The 16362-nt window shown below is 37.2% G+C and overlaps 2 protein-coding genes and 2 long non-coding RNA genes across 7 annotated transcripts in view; 1 reads left to right on the forward strand and 3 right to left on the reverse strand.

Moving 5' to 3' along the window:
• Window positions 1–4129, forward strand: part of LOC103517725 (probable G-protein coupled receptor Mth-like 5) — a 25595-nt gene extending 21466 nt beyond the window's left edge. For all 4 annotated transcript variants that reach the window (XM_026829719.1, XM_026829721.1, XM_026829718.1 and 1 more), the window contains exons 7-8: window positions 252–387; window positions 3821–4129. In XM_026829719.1, coding sequence (XP_026685520.1) covers window positions 252–387; window positions 3821–4115 — 431 coding nt within the window. In that variant the 3' untranslated portion in view covers window positions 4116–4129. The remainder of the gene's footprint in view (window positions 1–251; window positions 388–3820) is intronic.
• LOC113470925 lies at window positions 3917–11860 on the reverse strand. The gene is made up of 2 exons (XR_003393812.1): window positions 11775–11860; window positions 3917–4153 (listed from the first exon to the last, which is right to left on the reverse strand). It is a non-coding gene; the product is annotated as an uncharacterized LOC113470925 (long non-coding RNA).
• A 1190-nt stretch (window positions 11861–13050) lies between these two features.
• On the reverse strand, window positions 13051–15052 carry LOC103517726 (aminopeptidase N-like). Its single transcript, XM_008482771.3, has 3 exons — window positions 15001–15052; window positions 14330–14544; window positions 13051–13898 (listed from the first exon to the last, which is right to left on the reverse strand). Exons 1-3 carry the CDS (start codon window positions 15050–15052, stop codon window positions 13755–13757), a joined length of 411 nt encoding a protein of 136 aa, XP_008480993.1. The 3' UTR covers window positions 13051–13754.
• A 481-nt stretch (window positions 15053–15533) lies between these two features.
• Window positions 15534–16274, reverse strand: LOC113470926. Its single transcript, XR_003393813.1, has 2 exons — window positions 16109–16274; window positions 15534–15568 (listed from the first exon to the last, which is right to left on the reverse strand). It is a non-coding gene; the product is annotated as an uncharacterized LOC113470926 (long non-coding RNA).
• Window positions 16275–16362: the final 88 nt, after the last annotated feature.

Genomic DNA, 16362 nt, shown 5'->3' on the forward strand with positions numbered 1-16362 from the left:
AGCCTAGTGTGATACCCACTAGGCACCGGAGGCTACTCTTCGAGCAAAACAACCTTAGGAGTAAAATCAAAAACGCCTGCAAAAGTTTGCTTTTAGGTTGAACTTGTTTCGTCCTCTCTGAGACCATTACATTACACTGGAATGGGGGTCTTTTCTGACGAAATTCTTGTGTGCGGAGTCCAGTATGTAGGACTATTGCACCCCTTCCTGAGACTATACAACAGCTGCCATCATTAACTTTTTTTCCTCAGGATGGTTGGGCATCTCCATTTTCTTCATCTCAGTGGGTTCCATCCTTCTAGTCAACACATTTTTCTATCTGACGACGGCGCAGAAGATCAATCGCATGTCCGTGTACGGTCGAATTCATCATAAGATGCGATACACGTAAGTTATACATTGAATAAATTTCATTTATTTTAATTTATTATGGTGCGACAATGAATAAAGACAAAGAGAATAACGCACAAGTCATAAATGACCATAATCGTGCAAAAAAAAAGAAGAAAAAAAACAAGGATCGACGTGCTTTGATTCAAGGAACATATGTACCAAATTCCATCAAAATCAGACCACTGAATGGATAGCGGAACAATCAAACATCCAAACCGATTGCAAAATGGTCGAATTAAAACGTAAACCTTCACTTCGTTCGGACGTTCGGTCAATGATTCAATATATTTCATCCCTTTTTTCCAGACATAGAGACAAAAATTACCTACTACAGAAACGTAACAGACCAACAAAATGCTAATCTGTAATCTGTATATCTACGAGTAACACAGACAGACAGTATAAACACAATACAACACACCTCAAATCTGACACAAATTTCCGAGAATTGCGAAAATATTCCTGAAAATTGTGGATTATCATGAGAACAACCAAAACACGAATGTAGGAGGTTTTGATCTTTTGTTATTTTTAGAAAAGTCCCTAGGTATGTGTCTTACGGGGCCATATGGTACAATTGTGTAAGACCCAGGTAGACACAGAGCCATAATTATGGTACAATTGTGTAAGACATTTACGTCTTCCATGGCGATCAACGTGTTAAGGATCACTAAAATTAAGCAACATGTGGTTAGAAGGTAAACGAAGGATGGACCATCTGGGCAATTTCATGATGCTGGCTTTTCCCAATCCCACTCAGGCTGGGTGAGGTTTGTAGATTCGTATAGGATGCACCCGCGTCCATTTTTGTTTAGGACTATTGCACTGAAACTGCCTTTTAGGTTTGGACGCACGAAAAAAAAAGTCGAATAAAACAAATACCTATTCAATCTTATAAATACCACCAATTCTAAAAGAACAATACTTGAACGACTAGTGCCGGTACTTCAGGCATTTTACATACATTATGTTAACACGAGGGAAAAACTTGCCTAAAGAAGCACCGAAGAAAAAAAGAAGCTGGTTCAACCACTTTCCGCTTTGGCAAAACCAGTGCCCGGCAAATCATAATATACCTGGTCATAGCCACAGGGCTTTTGTCTTTCGTACCAAAAAAGATGACGAAGTTGTTTGACTTGATGTCGGTTGGAACACATGAGTCACCGAACGGAATACGAATACGAACCTATATGTGTACGACCAAGACCTTAGGTTCCTTAGGTGTTAAAAGGTGACATTAAACACCTGGAAAAAAAGTAACCCTGATCATTTTCACAAACCTTCCTCGGGAATATTTTCCACAACGTTGAGAAACTTGAGCATTATTTTGTGCAGATATTTTCTTTCCCACTCCAGCTTTTCTTTCTCTTCTGGGTTGTCTTTCTTCATGATCAATTTCCAGTATTTCCGCCACTTGGGTACGTTTCTGAGTTCTTGCTCTCGACGACTCTGTGAAAGAAACAGGGGTAAAATTAAAAATACATACTTGTTGTTGTAGCAGCAGGGGCCTCCTCATTATGCATCCCCAGCTCCGTCTGTTATAAATACTTGGACTTATGTGCTTCAAACCAAAGGAAATCTTTAAAAAAGGAAAAGGAAATCTCTTTGCTCCTACATCCCTACCCCTTGCAAAATCTACAAGCATTAGCTCCCTTAGCTCATGTTTATTATTATTATTATTATCATTATCATTATCATTATCATTATCATTATCATTATCAATATAATTATCATTATCATTATCATTATCATTATCAATATAATTATCATTATCATTATCATTATCATTATCAATATAATTATCATTATCATTATCATTATCATTATCAATATAATTATCATTATCATTATCATTATCATTATCAATATAATTATCATTATCATTATCATTATCATTATCAATATAATTATCATTATCATTATCATTATCATTATCAATATAATTATCATTATCATTATCATTATCATTATCAATATAATTATCATTATCATTATCATTATCATTATCAATATAATTATCATTATCATTATCATTATCATTATCAATATAATTATCATTATCATTATCATTATCATTATCATTATCAATATAATTATCATTATCATTATCATTATCATTATCAATATAATTATCATTATCATTATCATTATCATTATCAATATAATTATCATTATCATTATCATTATCATTATCAATATAATTATCATTATCATTATCATTATCATTATCAATATAATTATCATTATCATTATCATTATCATTATCAATATAATTATCATTATCATTATCATTATCATTATCAATATAATTATCATTATCATTATCATTATCATTATCAATATAATTATCATTATCATTATCATTATCATTATCAATATAATTATCATTATCATTATCATTATCATTATCAATATAATTATCATTATCATTATCATTATCATTATCATTATCAATATAATTATCATTATCATTATCATTATCATTATCAATATAATTATCATTATCATTATCATTATCATTATCAATATAATTATCATTATCATTATCATTATCATTATCAATATAATTATCATTATCATTATCATTATCATTATCAATATAATTATCATTATCATTATCATTATCATTATCAATATAATTATCATTATCATTATCATTATCATTATCAATATAATTATCATTATCATTATCATTATCATTATCAATATAATTATCATTATCATTATCATTATCATTATCAATATAATTATCATTATCATTATCATTATCATTATCAATATAATTATCATTATCATTATCATTATCATTATCATTATCAATATAATTATCATTATCATTATCATTATCATTATCAATATAATTATCATTATCATTATCATTATCATTATCAATATAATTATCATTATCATTATCATTATCATTATCAATATAATTATCATTATCATTATCATTATCATTATCAATATAATTATCATTATCATTATCATTATCATTATCAATATAATTATCATTATCATAAGAAGGTAAGTAATTTTTGGCAACTCTGCCATAAGCTAAAGAATTGAAATTTTCAGAATTTACTGATAGCCTTGAACCAAAGTAGGTACTTCAAATTAAATTGATCCCAAGGGCAACGCAAACCTAGACCCTTGACAAATGGAGTGTGCCTGAAGGCATGTGATGAGATTCCAATCCACTCAACTCTAGGACTAATACATGGGTAGGTACTTAGTTCCAAAGGTAATTATCCAGAAGTCACATCCGTGGAAAAGAAAAGCTCCTTTTTGTATTCAACCTAACCCTATAATAACACTAATCACTGCTCTAATTGTGAAACTCCTTCTTGCATTTAACCTAACCCTATAATAACCAGGGTCACTGCTCGTTTGTGCCAGTTCCTTTGGTAGCAATATTCCACGGATCCAGGTTTGAAATGTACGTGAAAATCCTGAGCATCATGTCCCTCTGGTGGTTCTCCCTCATCCTAGCGTGGGCCCCGTACAACGCCCTCTGTTACACCTACATCTTCATGAGCTTCCTACAAGTGGCCATCATCTTCTACATCTGTGTCCTGGGATGCAAACGAGTGCGCTATCTGATCAAGACTACGCTGTGTCACGAGAAATGCATCTTCCCGTGTTGCAGATCCTCGGACGGAGTCGAACCCATGCCCTCCGAGTGGGGAGAAGAGTTGTCCTCCATCAATATGAATTATTATTGAGAATTATTGTCCCCTATCGTCAATTTTTTATTACTTTCCTTATCCTATACCGTTCCAAAGTTATATAAATATGTTCTTTTTTCTAAATAAATTTGCTCTTTCAGTTCTTACTTGCATCCGATGATTTCAGTTCTGTAGATCTGTGTAACAATGTTGGCATCATATATATTGATTGGAGAGAAGTAAAAGAGAATAACGCAGAAGTCATAACGTGTCAGGGGGGAAAACATGTTGTGAAAGACTTGAAACAATAGAGAAACGGAAGGAGCCCAGATATTGTTTCTGGACATCCAGGGGTTCTTAAACCCCCAATCCTTTCAACACCGTGAGATAAGTGCCATGCCTATCTCACGGATACGTAAAGCAAAGCAGTCGTATTCATGCAGGATAAACAAGGTAGCTGAATTCTTTTCTGGTGTCATAAACTCAATGGGTTTTTTTGGGTTTAAAAGATGACTGTTTCACCGCCATTTTTATTTCATAGCAATAAAACAACTGCTACATTAGACGCATGTGGTGTGTGATGCGAACATAAACCTTTGCTAAAAAAAAGAAGAGAATAAAGGGATAACATACCTATCACTTTCCTTCTTAATTATCAGACAAGGCGGCAAAAAATTCTAGCACTTACTTCATGTAAATCATACGGAGCGGAGAAGTGTGACGTCACAACACCAATGAGTGCCCCCATACTGAACGTTCCATTGCCAAACAGATTCTGCAGACCTTTCCAGTGTGCCTCATACTTGTTGTTGTAGCAGCAGGGGCCTCCTCATTATGCATCCCCAGCTCCGTCCGTTATAAATACTTGGACTCATGTGCTTCAAACCAAAGGAAATCTTTAAAAAAGGAAAAGGAAATCTCTTTGCTCCTACATCCCTACCCCTTGCAAAATCTACAAGCATTAGCTCCCTTAGCTCATGTTTGTTTATTATTATTATTTTAGATCTTTAATGGCATGGGTTTTACCCTCCATTTGGTAACAAGGTACCAACCTAATCACATTAACCTCACCCAGTCTGAGTGGGGCAAGGAAACACCAGCAGCACACAAATACTCAGACTGTCTCCCATCCAGATACCAACCATATGTAACGTAGCTTAACTTCAATGATCCATTGGGAACTATACTTATTGTTGTAGCAGCAGGGGCCTCCTCATTATGCATGCCCAGCTCCGTCTGTTATAAATACTTGGACTTATGTGCTTTAAACCAAAGGAAATCTTTAAAAAAGGAAAAGGAAATCTCTTTGCTCCTACATCCCTACCCCTTGCAAAATCTACAAGCATTAGCTCCCTTAGCTCATGTTTATTATTATTATTTTTTTAGATCTTTAATGGCATGGGTTTTACCCTCCATTTGGTAACAAGGTACCAACCTAATCACATTAACCTCACCCAGCCTGAGTGGGGCAAGGAAACACCAGCAGCACACAAATACTCAGACTGTCTCCCATCCAGATACCAACCATATGTAACGTAGCTTAACTTCAATGATCCATTGGGAACTGGGGCATTCAATGTGCTATCGTAAACCTTCACTCACCTGCTGCAGTGATATCCACATGGACAGAGACACCAAATGTTTGATCTGGTCTCGGATGAGCTGTTCTATTATTATTATTTTTTTAGATCTTTAATGGCATGGGTTTTACCCTCCATTTGGTAACAAGGTACCAACCTAATCACATTAACCTCACCCAGCCTGAGTGGGGCAAGGAAACACCAGCAGCACACAAATACTCAGACTGTCTCCCATCCAGATACCAACCATATGCAAAGTAGCTTAACTTCAATGACCCATTGGGAACTGGTGCATTCAATGTACTATCGTAAACCTTCACTCACCTGCTGCAGTGATATCCACATGGACAGAGACACCAAATGTTTGATCTGGTCTCGGATGAGCTGTTCTAATACACCAGCAGCACACAAATACTCAGACTGTCTCCCATCCAAATACCAACCTTATGTAACGTAGCTTAACTTCAATGATCCATTGGGAGCTGGGGCATTCAATGTGCTATCGTAAACTTTCACTCACCTGCTGCAGTGATATCCACATGGACAGAGACACCAAATGTTTGATCTGGTCTCGGATGAGCTGTTCTTCCATACTGTTGTGCAGTGTGTGCTCATCAGGTACCAAGTGTACCTGACAGGTCTACCTGATATAGTGAGAGTTGCTAGCCCAAGGGTTACGTGGTAGAGAAAAAGTTTTTACCTCTGTAATATCCAAGGATCTCGGGATGCTCCCAACACCTTCAGCAGCAGCTTTCGTTCGCTAGGTACTCGAGTACTGTTCATACTGTTGAAGCAATGATTGAGAAATACCACAAGAGCTGTCTGTTCTGACATAAGCACTGCACTAGATTTCAGAGTTGTCTCGAGAACATGATGGAAAAGGCCAGGGAAATGTTCAGGATGCTTTCTGAATGTCTGAAGAGGGGAATAGAGAGTATGTATAATGGATGTGAAGATTTCATGTAAATTATGACAGAATTTTTTTTATACAGGGTGGTTCGTGATTTGCGAACCACGCTTATATCTCAGAAACGGCTGGGAATTAAGGAATGAAATAAACGGCATCATGTAGATGAAATTTTGACAGGGTGGTTCGTGATTTGCGAACCACGCTTATATCTCAGAAACGGCTGGGAATTAAGGAATGAAATAAACGGCATCATGTAGATGAAATTTTAATGATTAGGATGGCATTTTTTAAATTTGCAATTTTTTTGCAAAACGGCCCATTTTTTTTCCAAATATAGGTTACCTTTATGGGAACCCCCATTTTTTATTTAATTTTTGGAATCAGCATAAAATTTTAATTGAAAAAATGTATTCACTCGAAAAAATTTGCTCTACAAAAATTTGCACAAATCGCGATTTTGTGTGCGTCAGTGACCCCAGATATGATAAACAACGCAGTTGGTCCTGAGTTAGAGCGAAGGATGCGTTACTGCGTACAAACAAATGGATCTCATTTTGAACAGCATTTATAAATTTGTTTGTTGTTGTTGATTGTTGTTGAAATAGTTAAGTGAATAATACAAAAACTAAAGAAATAATTAAGAAATTGTTTTTCTTTCTCACAGTGTACAGAATTTTTGTAGAGCAAATTTTTTCGAGTGAAAAATTTTTCAATTAAAATTTTATGCTGATTCCAAAAATTAAATAAAAAATAGGGGTTCCCATAAGAGTGACCTATATTTGGCAAAAAATGGGCCATTTGTTCGTATAGGATGCACCCCCATTTTTTGGGGCTCTTTGCTCCTACACCTAATCCTCAGATTGGGCTTTTTCTTTAAGAACTGGGTGATGTTAATGTAAGCAGGTGAGTAACTTGTCGCAGATTGGTGGGTAAAAACTAAAGCACAACAAGACCTTAGGTTCCTTAGGTGTTAGAAGGTGACATTGAACACCTGGAAAAAAAAGTAACCCTGATCAGTTTCACAAACCTTCCTCGGGAATATTTTCCACAACGTTGAGAAACTTGAGCATTATTTTGTGCAGATGTCCAGCAAAACAATCTAGGGAGTAAAATCAAAAACGCCTTTAAAAATGTGCGTTTTGATTGAAATTGTTTGTCCTCTCTAAGACTATACAACAGCCCAACCTCAGTGGTGTAGTGATTAGCACGGTGGACTTTGAATCTGGAGGTTGGTGGTTCGAGTCCAAGTCATGGACAAGCATTTATGCTCAACATAATTAAAATTTCATCCTAACAACACAACAGCTGCCATCGTTAACATGATTTCTGTCTTTTTCTTCCTCAGGATGGTTGGGCATCTCCATTTTCTTCATCTCAGTGGGTTCCATCCTTCTAGTCAACACATTTTTCTATCTGACCACGGCGCAGAAGATCAGTCGCATGTCCGTCTACGGTCGAATTCATCATAAGATGCGATACACGTAAGTTTCATATTGATTGGAGAGAAGTAAAAGAGAATAACGCACAAGTCATAAATCACCATTAACGTGTCAGGGGGGAAAACATGTTGTGAAAGACTTGAAACAATAGAGAAACAGAAGGAGCCCAGATTTTGTTTCTGGACGTCCAGGGGTTCTTAAACCCCCAATCCTTTCAACACCGTGAGATAAGTGCCATGCCTATCTCACGGACACGTAAAACAAAGCAGTCGTATTCATGCAGGATAAACAAGGTAGCTGAATTCTTTTCTGGTGTCATAAACTCAATGGGTTTTTTGGGTTTAAAAGATGACTGTTTCACCGCCATTTTTATTTCATAGCAATAAAACAACTGCTACATTAGACGCATGTGGTGTGTGTCGTAGCATGCCCATCCCGTAGTGTGTCTCTCATCACATGAGCGATAATGATTTATTATATCATCCTTTTTCCAGGTTTGAAATGTACGTGAAAATCCTGAGCATTATGTCCCTATGGTGGTTCTCCCTCATCCTAGCGTGGGCCCCGTACAACGCCCTCTGTTACACCTACATCTTCATGAGCTTCCTACAAGTGGCCATTCATTGAGCTTTTTGAACTTTGAATACCTAAATACCTACCCACAGAAAAAAAAAGAAGAAGAAATTTCAAAAATTAAATAGGTAGGTATTTCAATTTGTGGGCTTTTACAAACTTTCTCTAGGAACAATCAGAATTCAAAATTGTCAGGCATTCAAAATATAAGGGGGTACCCAGACAAAGACTTGACTATGAGATATTATCACATTCTACACAATACATACTTTGATTACAAAAATAAATAAATTTTCAATTACCTCCCAAGCATTCACCCGTTCCCGGAACTTCTCATTGGTCATAATCACTATTGACATGAGATGTTCATGTGATGCTTCTCCGGTTTTGTAATTTGGCCACAGGTAGTTCTCCAGGTATTGGCTAAACTCTAACATCATGATCCTTCGGATGGCAAAACTGAAAAGTGTATGTAGAATTAAATTAAGCTTGCATTACTTATGAAGGGGTGTTTTTACTTTCTATTGCTCAAGTATGGCAAAACTATAGGTACTGGTAAGTAATGAGAAAGTATTGTAATCAATTAAAAAAAACCTACTTACCATTCAAATTAAGGAAGGTAGGTAATTTTTGGCAACTCTGCCATAAGCTAAAGAATTGAAATTTTCAGAATTTACTGATAGCCTTGAACCAAAGTAAGTAGGTACTTCAAATTAAATTGATCCCAAGGGCAAGGCAAACCTAGACCCTTGACAAATGGAGTGTGCCTGAAGGCATGTGATGTGTTCCAATCCACTCAACTCTGGGACTAATACATGGGTAGGTACTTAGTTCCAAAGGTAATTATGCAGAAGTCACATCCGTGGAAACGAAAAGCTCCTTTTTGTATTTAACCTAACCCTATAATAACACTAATCACTGCTCTAATTGTGAAAACTCCTTCTTGCATTCAACCTAACCCTATAATAACCAGGGTCACTGCTTGTTTGTGCCAGTTCCTTTGGTAACAATATTCCACGGACATGACTTCTGCACAAGTACCTACCGTTCCAAAGTTATATAAATATGTTATTTTTTCTAAATAAATTTGATCTTTCAGTTCTTACTTGCATCCAATGATTTCAGTTCTGTAGATCTGTGTAACAATGTTGGCATCATATGGTAGATGAGATCCTTCTGAATGGGGTGCCCAATATTTCCCTGCAACCTGAAAGGTTCAAAAAAATGTGAGAATTATTCAATAAGATTCAATTTCTCTTGGTCTTTCCCATGTTGGTCTAATGCCCACAACTCGTGCTCAAACCATCTGCCAAACTTACCTATGTCTCCACAGTACCCTGTTGTCAGACAGACCATCTGATCTGTTTTAGGTCTGTCAGACAGTCTGCATGAGTGAGGGGAAAATCTGGAGATTGAGAATTATTTGATAAGATTCAATTTTACTTGGTCTTTCCCATGTTGGTCTAATGCCCACAACTTGTGCTCAAACCATCTGCCAAACTTACCTATGTCTCCGCAGTACCCTGTTGTCAGACAGACCATCTGATCTGTCAAATGAACTGTTTTTAGGTCTGTCAGACAGTCTGCATGAGTGAGGGGAAAATCTGGAGATCTAGGTCTTGAGCTTTTTTCACCACACACGTACCAATGGTACTGTTATCTATCAGACAGTTTGAGCATGATTGGCAGGCCTAATATACTTTGGTCTGATAGATTAGGTATATTCTTACTTCTGTGATCCTATCCTTGTTGATTTGGTACACAGTGGGAGCAGACCCTTGCTTCTTCACTTCCATTGCATCATATGGTAGATGAGATCCTTCTGAATGAGGTGCCCAATATTTCCCTGCAATCTGAAAGGTTCAAGAAAATGTGAGAATTATTCAATAAGATTCAATTTCTCTTGGTCTTTCCCATGTTGGTCTAATGCCCACAACTCATGCTCAAACCATCTGCCAAACTTACCTATTTCTCGACAGTACCCTGTTGTCAGACAGACCATATGATCTGTCAGATGATCTTTTTTTAGATCTGTCAGACAGTCTGCATGAGTGAGGGGAAAATCTGGAGATCTAGGTCTTGAGCTTTTTCCACCACACACGTACCAATGGTACCGTTATTTTTTATTGAGAGTTTGGTCAATATGAATTATTGTTGATGAGCATTTTGAGATGTGTTGGCTTTTATCAATATAATAATTTTTTATTGCGAATTTGGCCCCTATCAATATAAATTATTATTGAGAACCACATTGTGCAATGTAATTTATATTCCTCGACAAAGAACTCAAAATATAAAGTACCGTTTTTCAACGACCTTTTTCAATTACTTTTTGTTAACGACCATGTTCCTTGTGTTGGCTTTTATCAATATAATAATTTTTTATTGAGAATTTGGCCCCTATCAATATAAATTATTATTGAGAACCACATTGTGCAATGTATTTTATATTCCTCGACAAAGAACTCAAAATATAAAGTACCGTTTTTCAACGACCTTTTTCAATTACTTTTTGTTAACGACCATGTTCCTAATTGTATACTTCCAGTTTACACGACACAAACATGTACTGAATTTCCAGTGTTTTAAAGTTAGCTTAGCCCAGGTTTACAGCCTCATTTTGAGACCCTTTGGGCTTCTGGGCATATAAGAAAGAAAAATGTACAGCCATTTTTTTGACAGAATCAGAATCTTTGTAAGTTGATTTTACCCTTTTAAAAAATGGACTTGGCTTGGTAATTGCATATAAGAAAAATGTACAGCCATTTTTTTGACAGAATCAGAATCTTTGTAAGTTGATTTTACCCTTTTAAAAAATGGACTTGGCTTGGTAATCAAAATTTTGTACTTAACAGTAAGTAAGCTATTTTAACTTACTATTCTTGTAGGTAGATAGTGAGTAGTTTTTTCTTATTTTTTGTACAGAATAACCGCAACCTTGTGATGTATAAAATCAATTAATAATTATTGATCCCCTCACTTTGTAAACTGTGTTTCATATTTTCTAATCCAATAATTATCTATCAGACAGTCTGAGCTCTGAGCATGATTGGCAGGCCTAATATACTTTGGTGTGATAGATTAGGTATATTCTTACTTCTGTGATCCTATCCTTGTTGATTTGGTACCTGTGGAGGTAGGTACCTTTCATTTCAACAAGTACACCTACCTATAGGTATGACCGTATGGGGTAGATTCCTTTAATAAATTTCACCTTATCCTATAGGAAGGAAAGTAATGTATGTATTCGGTCAAAGTTTTTGAGATATGTTGGCTTTTATCAATATAATTTTTTATTTGTGCTCAAACCATCTGCCAAACTTACCTATATCTCCACAGTACCCTGTTGTCAGACAGACCATCTGATCTGTTTTAGGTCTGTCAGACAGTCTGCATGAGTGAGGGGAAAATCTGGAGATCTAGGTCTTGAGCTTTTTTCCACCACACATGTACCAATGGTACCGTTATCTATCAGACAGCCTGAGCATGATTGGCAGGCCTAATATACTTTGGTGTGATAGATTAGGTATATTCTTACTTCTGTGATCCTATCCTTGTTGATTTGGTAGTTATCTATCAGACAGTCTGAGCTCTGAGTATGATTGGCAGGCCTAATATACTTTGGTGTGATAGATGAGGTATATTCTTACTTCTGTGATCCTATCCTTGTTGATTTGGTACACAGTGGGAGCAGACCCTTGCTTCTTCACTTCCAACTTTGGCTCCTTGTCCTTCATGATGGAACCCGTGTAGAAACCGAAACTAGTGAAACATATATCACAGAAATAAAGGTATGAAAAGAACCGTTGTTCGACGGATAAAACGACTGATTATGCCGTTTTTCGTTCCTTAACAAATACTTCAAAACTTAAAAAAGCTCAACTTTCAGGTTCCGGCAAAATCAGCACATTCAGCACAACGCAATTTGAGATTTGTTTATCTTTTTTTGATTTTAAACGCTAGAGTGCGCACTGCGCAAGTGCGAGAAATTTCCGTGGAGTACAAAAAGAGAGATTAATCAACAAAGAACCGTTGTTCGACGGATAAAACGACTGATTATGTCGTTTTTCGTCCCTTAACAAATAGGTACTTCAAAACTTAAAAAAGCTCAACTTTCGGGTTCCGGCAAAATCAGCACAACGCAATAACCAATAACCAATAACGCAAAGTCGCAAAACGTTTGAGATTTGTTTATCTTTTTTTGATTTTAAACGCTAGAGTGCGCACTGCGCAAGTGCGAGAAAATTTCGTGGAGTACAAAAAGACTGGATACTTGACGAAAACTTGTGATGAAAGTGAAGCCGATTTTCTTCGACTCGTTTAAAAAAGAGCGCGAATTCAAATTTGTTCTTTTCTTGGCGGTGTTATTTAATTTTTAAGGCGTAGGTACTCTTTGTTTTCTATTTTCGGAAAAAGAAATCTGAAAAATAAAATTAGCCTCACGAAAAAAGAAGAACAATAATTTTTTCAAAATTTATCACGAAAAGGACTAGAACATTTTATTTTGTTGAAAAATATGTACCTACTTGAGTAATAGTAGATAAGTACACAGTTAAGTAGAAAGGAAGATAGAGGTAATTTAAACAGAAAAACGTTTACAAGCAGGCAGAAGAAATAATAACAGAAACAATAGGGATTCGGATAAAAATGGGTCCAGCACAAAATTACAAACTTACGAGTAAGTTACATATAAACTACCTAATTATAATTATACATAGATAATAAACACAGTCACATCATCGTTTCCGAATTTTCAACTCCAAATCCATCTAGACTTAAACTAAAATTTATTTACACAACCTCTTGGTAAAGTAAAGGGCCATTCGACACGAGAAACGTGTTTATCTCTTAGCCTAGAACGAACTTTATCCTAAATAGATATACGATTCGTTCTCGGAACGGCTTTGTCCTATTCTGTCTTCCTCTCTTCGATTTCGAGACAAGACCTCTTCCCTCTGTCAAACATCTCTTTTTTTTTTCAAGTCTCTTGAACTTACGTGACTTGCAAAGCCGACTTCGAAACTGGCCCAATCGGGTGAACTGACTTACTGATTGTAAATTGTGTCCCAAAAACCCTTAACCTACTCTTTATTTACAATAATGACAGTTGTTCAGGGGTTCTTAACATTTATATGAATGGCATCGACTTGGAAGTGTTCATGGTCGAATTGTTTGGCTCCGATCCAGTCTCCTGCTATTGAAGATAGCTGGATAACCACTGGAATATGGGCTCCTCATTCCGCCTCACCCAATGTATGTTGAGCTCAATGGTTTCCAAGCTTTGCTCGAGTGAACGCGCGCCTGATCCCACGTCCATGTCTTTGAAGAATGCCTTCACCTGAGGCAAAGAAAAATAAGTGATTTTACTTTATGTACTCGTCAAAAAATGGTGCGAAAATAGACCTTTAAAAGAAATAAAAAAGAAGGGAATTTTAATTGTGTTGAGCATAAATGCTTGTCACAAATGTCGATCCCCGCTTAATATACTACGCTAAATTTCGTGACTTGACTTGGGGAGCTTGGGCTCGAGCCACCAACCTACGGATTTAAAGTCCACCGCGCTAACCAGTACACCACTGAAGGGAATAGAGAGAGAGAGAGAGAGAGAAAGAGAGATAGGGAGGGAGGATGGAAAGAGGGAGAGGAAGGGAGAAAGAGGGAGAGAAGAGAAAAAGAGAGGGAGAGACTTTGTCGAGAAATAGGTAGCTCATCTAGTCATCTCTAAAGGGGATTTATTTTTTTTTTTTTAAAAAAAGGTCTCTCACTTACTTCATGTAAATCATAAGGAGCAGAGAAGTGTGACGTCACAACACCAATGAGTGCACCCATACTGAACGTTCCATTACCAAACAGATTCTGCAGACCTTTCCAGTGAGCTTTCAAATGTCTCCAGGCGAGGAAATTGCCTTCCGGATTGGATGCTACCACACTCAGAACATCTTTCACATCCTGAGGCTTGATGACGTGCTCACACCGTCTGATAGCTGATAGTCGGAATGTGTGGCGGGAATCAGACCTACGTTATTGGACCGTTTGAGAGACTTATGTAGGTCTCAAAACCTAGCATGGATCACTGAAGTTAAGCAACGTTATGCCTGGATAAGTGACCATCAAGGCAATCGCGTACTGCTGGCCTGGCCCAACTTCGAGAAATGAAGGGAAAACCCCCGTCACCAAAAACCTTAGCATTGCCGTTAAAGCTCTAGGGGGAAAATAATTTCCCTGATTAAATCTTACCCTGTTTGGGCAGAGGGTACGGAACGCCAAAGAACTCTTCATAGAAGTCCATCATATGAGTGGATGTGTTGAGGGCAAAAAGTGATCATCAAGGCAATCGCGTACTGCTGGCCTGGCCCAAAGGGAAAACCCCCGTCACCAAAAACCTTAGCATTGACGTTAAAGCTCTAGGGGGAAAAATAATTTCCCTGATCAAATCTTACCCTGTTTGGGCAGAGGGTACGGAACGCCAAAGAACTCTTCATAGAAGTCCATCATATGAGTGGATTAGTTAGCCAAGGTCATTCACCGACCGCGGGTTCAATTCCAGCCGAGGCATGGAATATTATCCTCATTTATTTGAGACTTTTTTTTCTGAATCTATTGAATCCAGATAAATTAAAAAAAAAAAAGGTTTTGAAAATCTAAGTCCATCGAATCCAGATACGTACTTGAATTAATCGAATCTGGATCGATGAAAAAAAAAAAAAAAAAACTTATGACCACATAATAATTTTACTCTCAGGCCACCCCTGATAAGGTCCGCCTGTCAGGTCTCCTGATAGTGTGTGCTCATCAGGTACCAAGTGTACCTGACAGGTCTACCTGAATTAGTGAGAGTTGCTAGCCCAAGGGTTACGTGGTAGAGAAAACGTTTTTACCTCTGTAATATCCAAGGATCTCGGGATGCTCCCAACACCTTCAGCAGCAGCTTTCGTTCGCTAGGTACTCGAGTACTGTTAAACTCAATAAATCGCTCGCAGTATCGCACAATGTTGCTCGGAATATCGCCTGAAAATTGTGGATTATCATGAGAACAACCAAAACACGAATACCTATAAGAGGTTTTGATCTTTTGATATTTTTAGAAAAGTCCCTATGTGTCTTACGGGGCCATATGGTACAATTGTGTAAGACCCAGGTAGACACAGAGCCATAATTATGGTACAATTGTGTAAGACATTTTACGTCTTCCATGGCGATCAACGTGTTAAGGATCACTAAAATTAAGCAACATGTGGTTAGAAGGTAAACGGATGGACCATCTGGGCAATTTCATGATGCTGGCTTTTCCCAATCCCACTCAGGCTGGGTGAGGTTTGTAGATTCGTATAGGATGCACCCCCATTTTTTGGGGCTCTTTGCCCCTACACCTAATCCTCAGATTGGGCTTTTTCTTTAAGAACTGGGTGATGTTAATGTAAGCAGGTGAGTAACTTGTCGCAGATTGGTGGGTAAAAACTAAAGCACACCAAGACCTTAGGTTCCTTAGGTGTTAAAAGGTGACATTAAACACCTGGAAAAAAAGTAACCCTGATCATTTTCACAAACCTTCCTCGGGAATATTTTCCACAACGTTGAGAAACTTGAGCATTATTTTGTGCAGATATTTTCTTTCCCACTCCAGCTTTTCTTTCTCTTCTGGGTTGTCTTTCTTCATGATCAATTTCCAGTATTTCCGCCACTTGGGTACGTTTCTGAGTTCTTGCTCTCGACGACTCTGTGAAAGAAACAGGGGTAAAATTAAAAATACATACTTGTTGTTGTAGCAGCAGGGGCCTCCTCATTATGCATCCCCAGCTCCG

Source organism: Diaphorina citri, unplaced genomic scaffold, assembly GCF_000475195.1.
Source record: "Diaphorina citri unplaced genomic scaffold, Diaci psyllid genome assembly version 1.1 scaffold1938, whole genome shotgun sequence".
Classification (NCBI taxonomy): Eukaryota; Metazoa; Arthropoda; class Insecta; order Hemiptera; family Psyllidae; genus Diaphorina; species Diaphorina citri.

Bases quoted from the DNA above. Each gene is read 5' to 3' on its own strand.
- LOC103517726 (XM_008482771.3), bottom strand. From the start codon at position 15,052: ATGGACTTCTATGAAGAGTTCTTTGGCGTTCCGTACCCTCTGCCCAAA. The intron at 14,545-15,000 runs GTAAGATTTGAT...TCCGACTATCAG, and splicing joins GTACCCTCTGCCCAAACAGG to CTATCAGACGGTGTGAGCAC. The intron at 13,899-14,329 runs GTAAGTGAGAGA...TCTTTGCCTCAG, and splicing joins CTCCTTATGATTTACATGAA to GTGAAGGCATTCTTCAAAGA.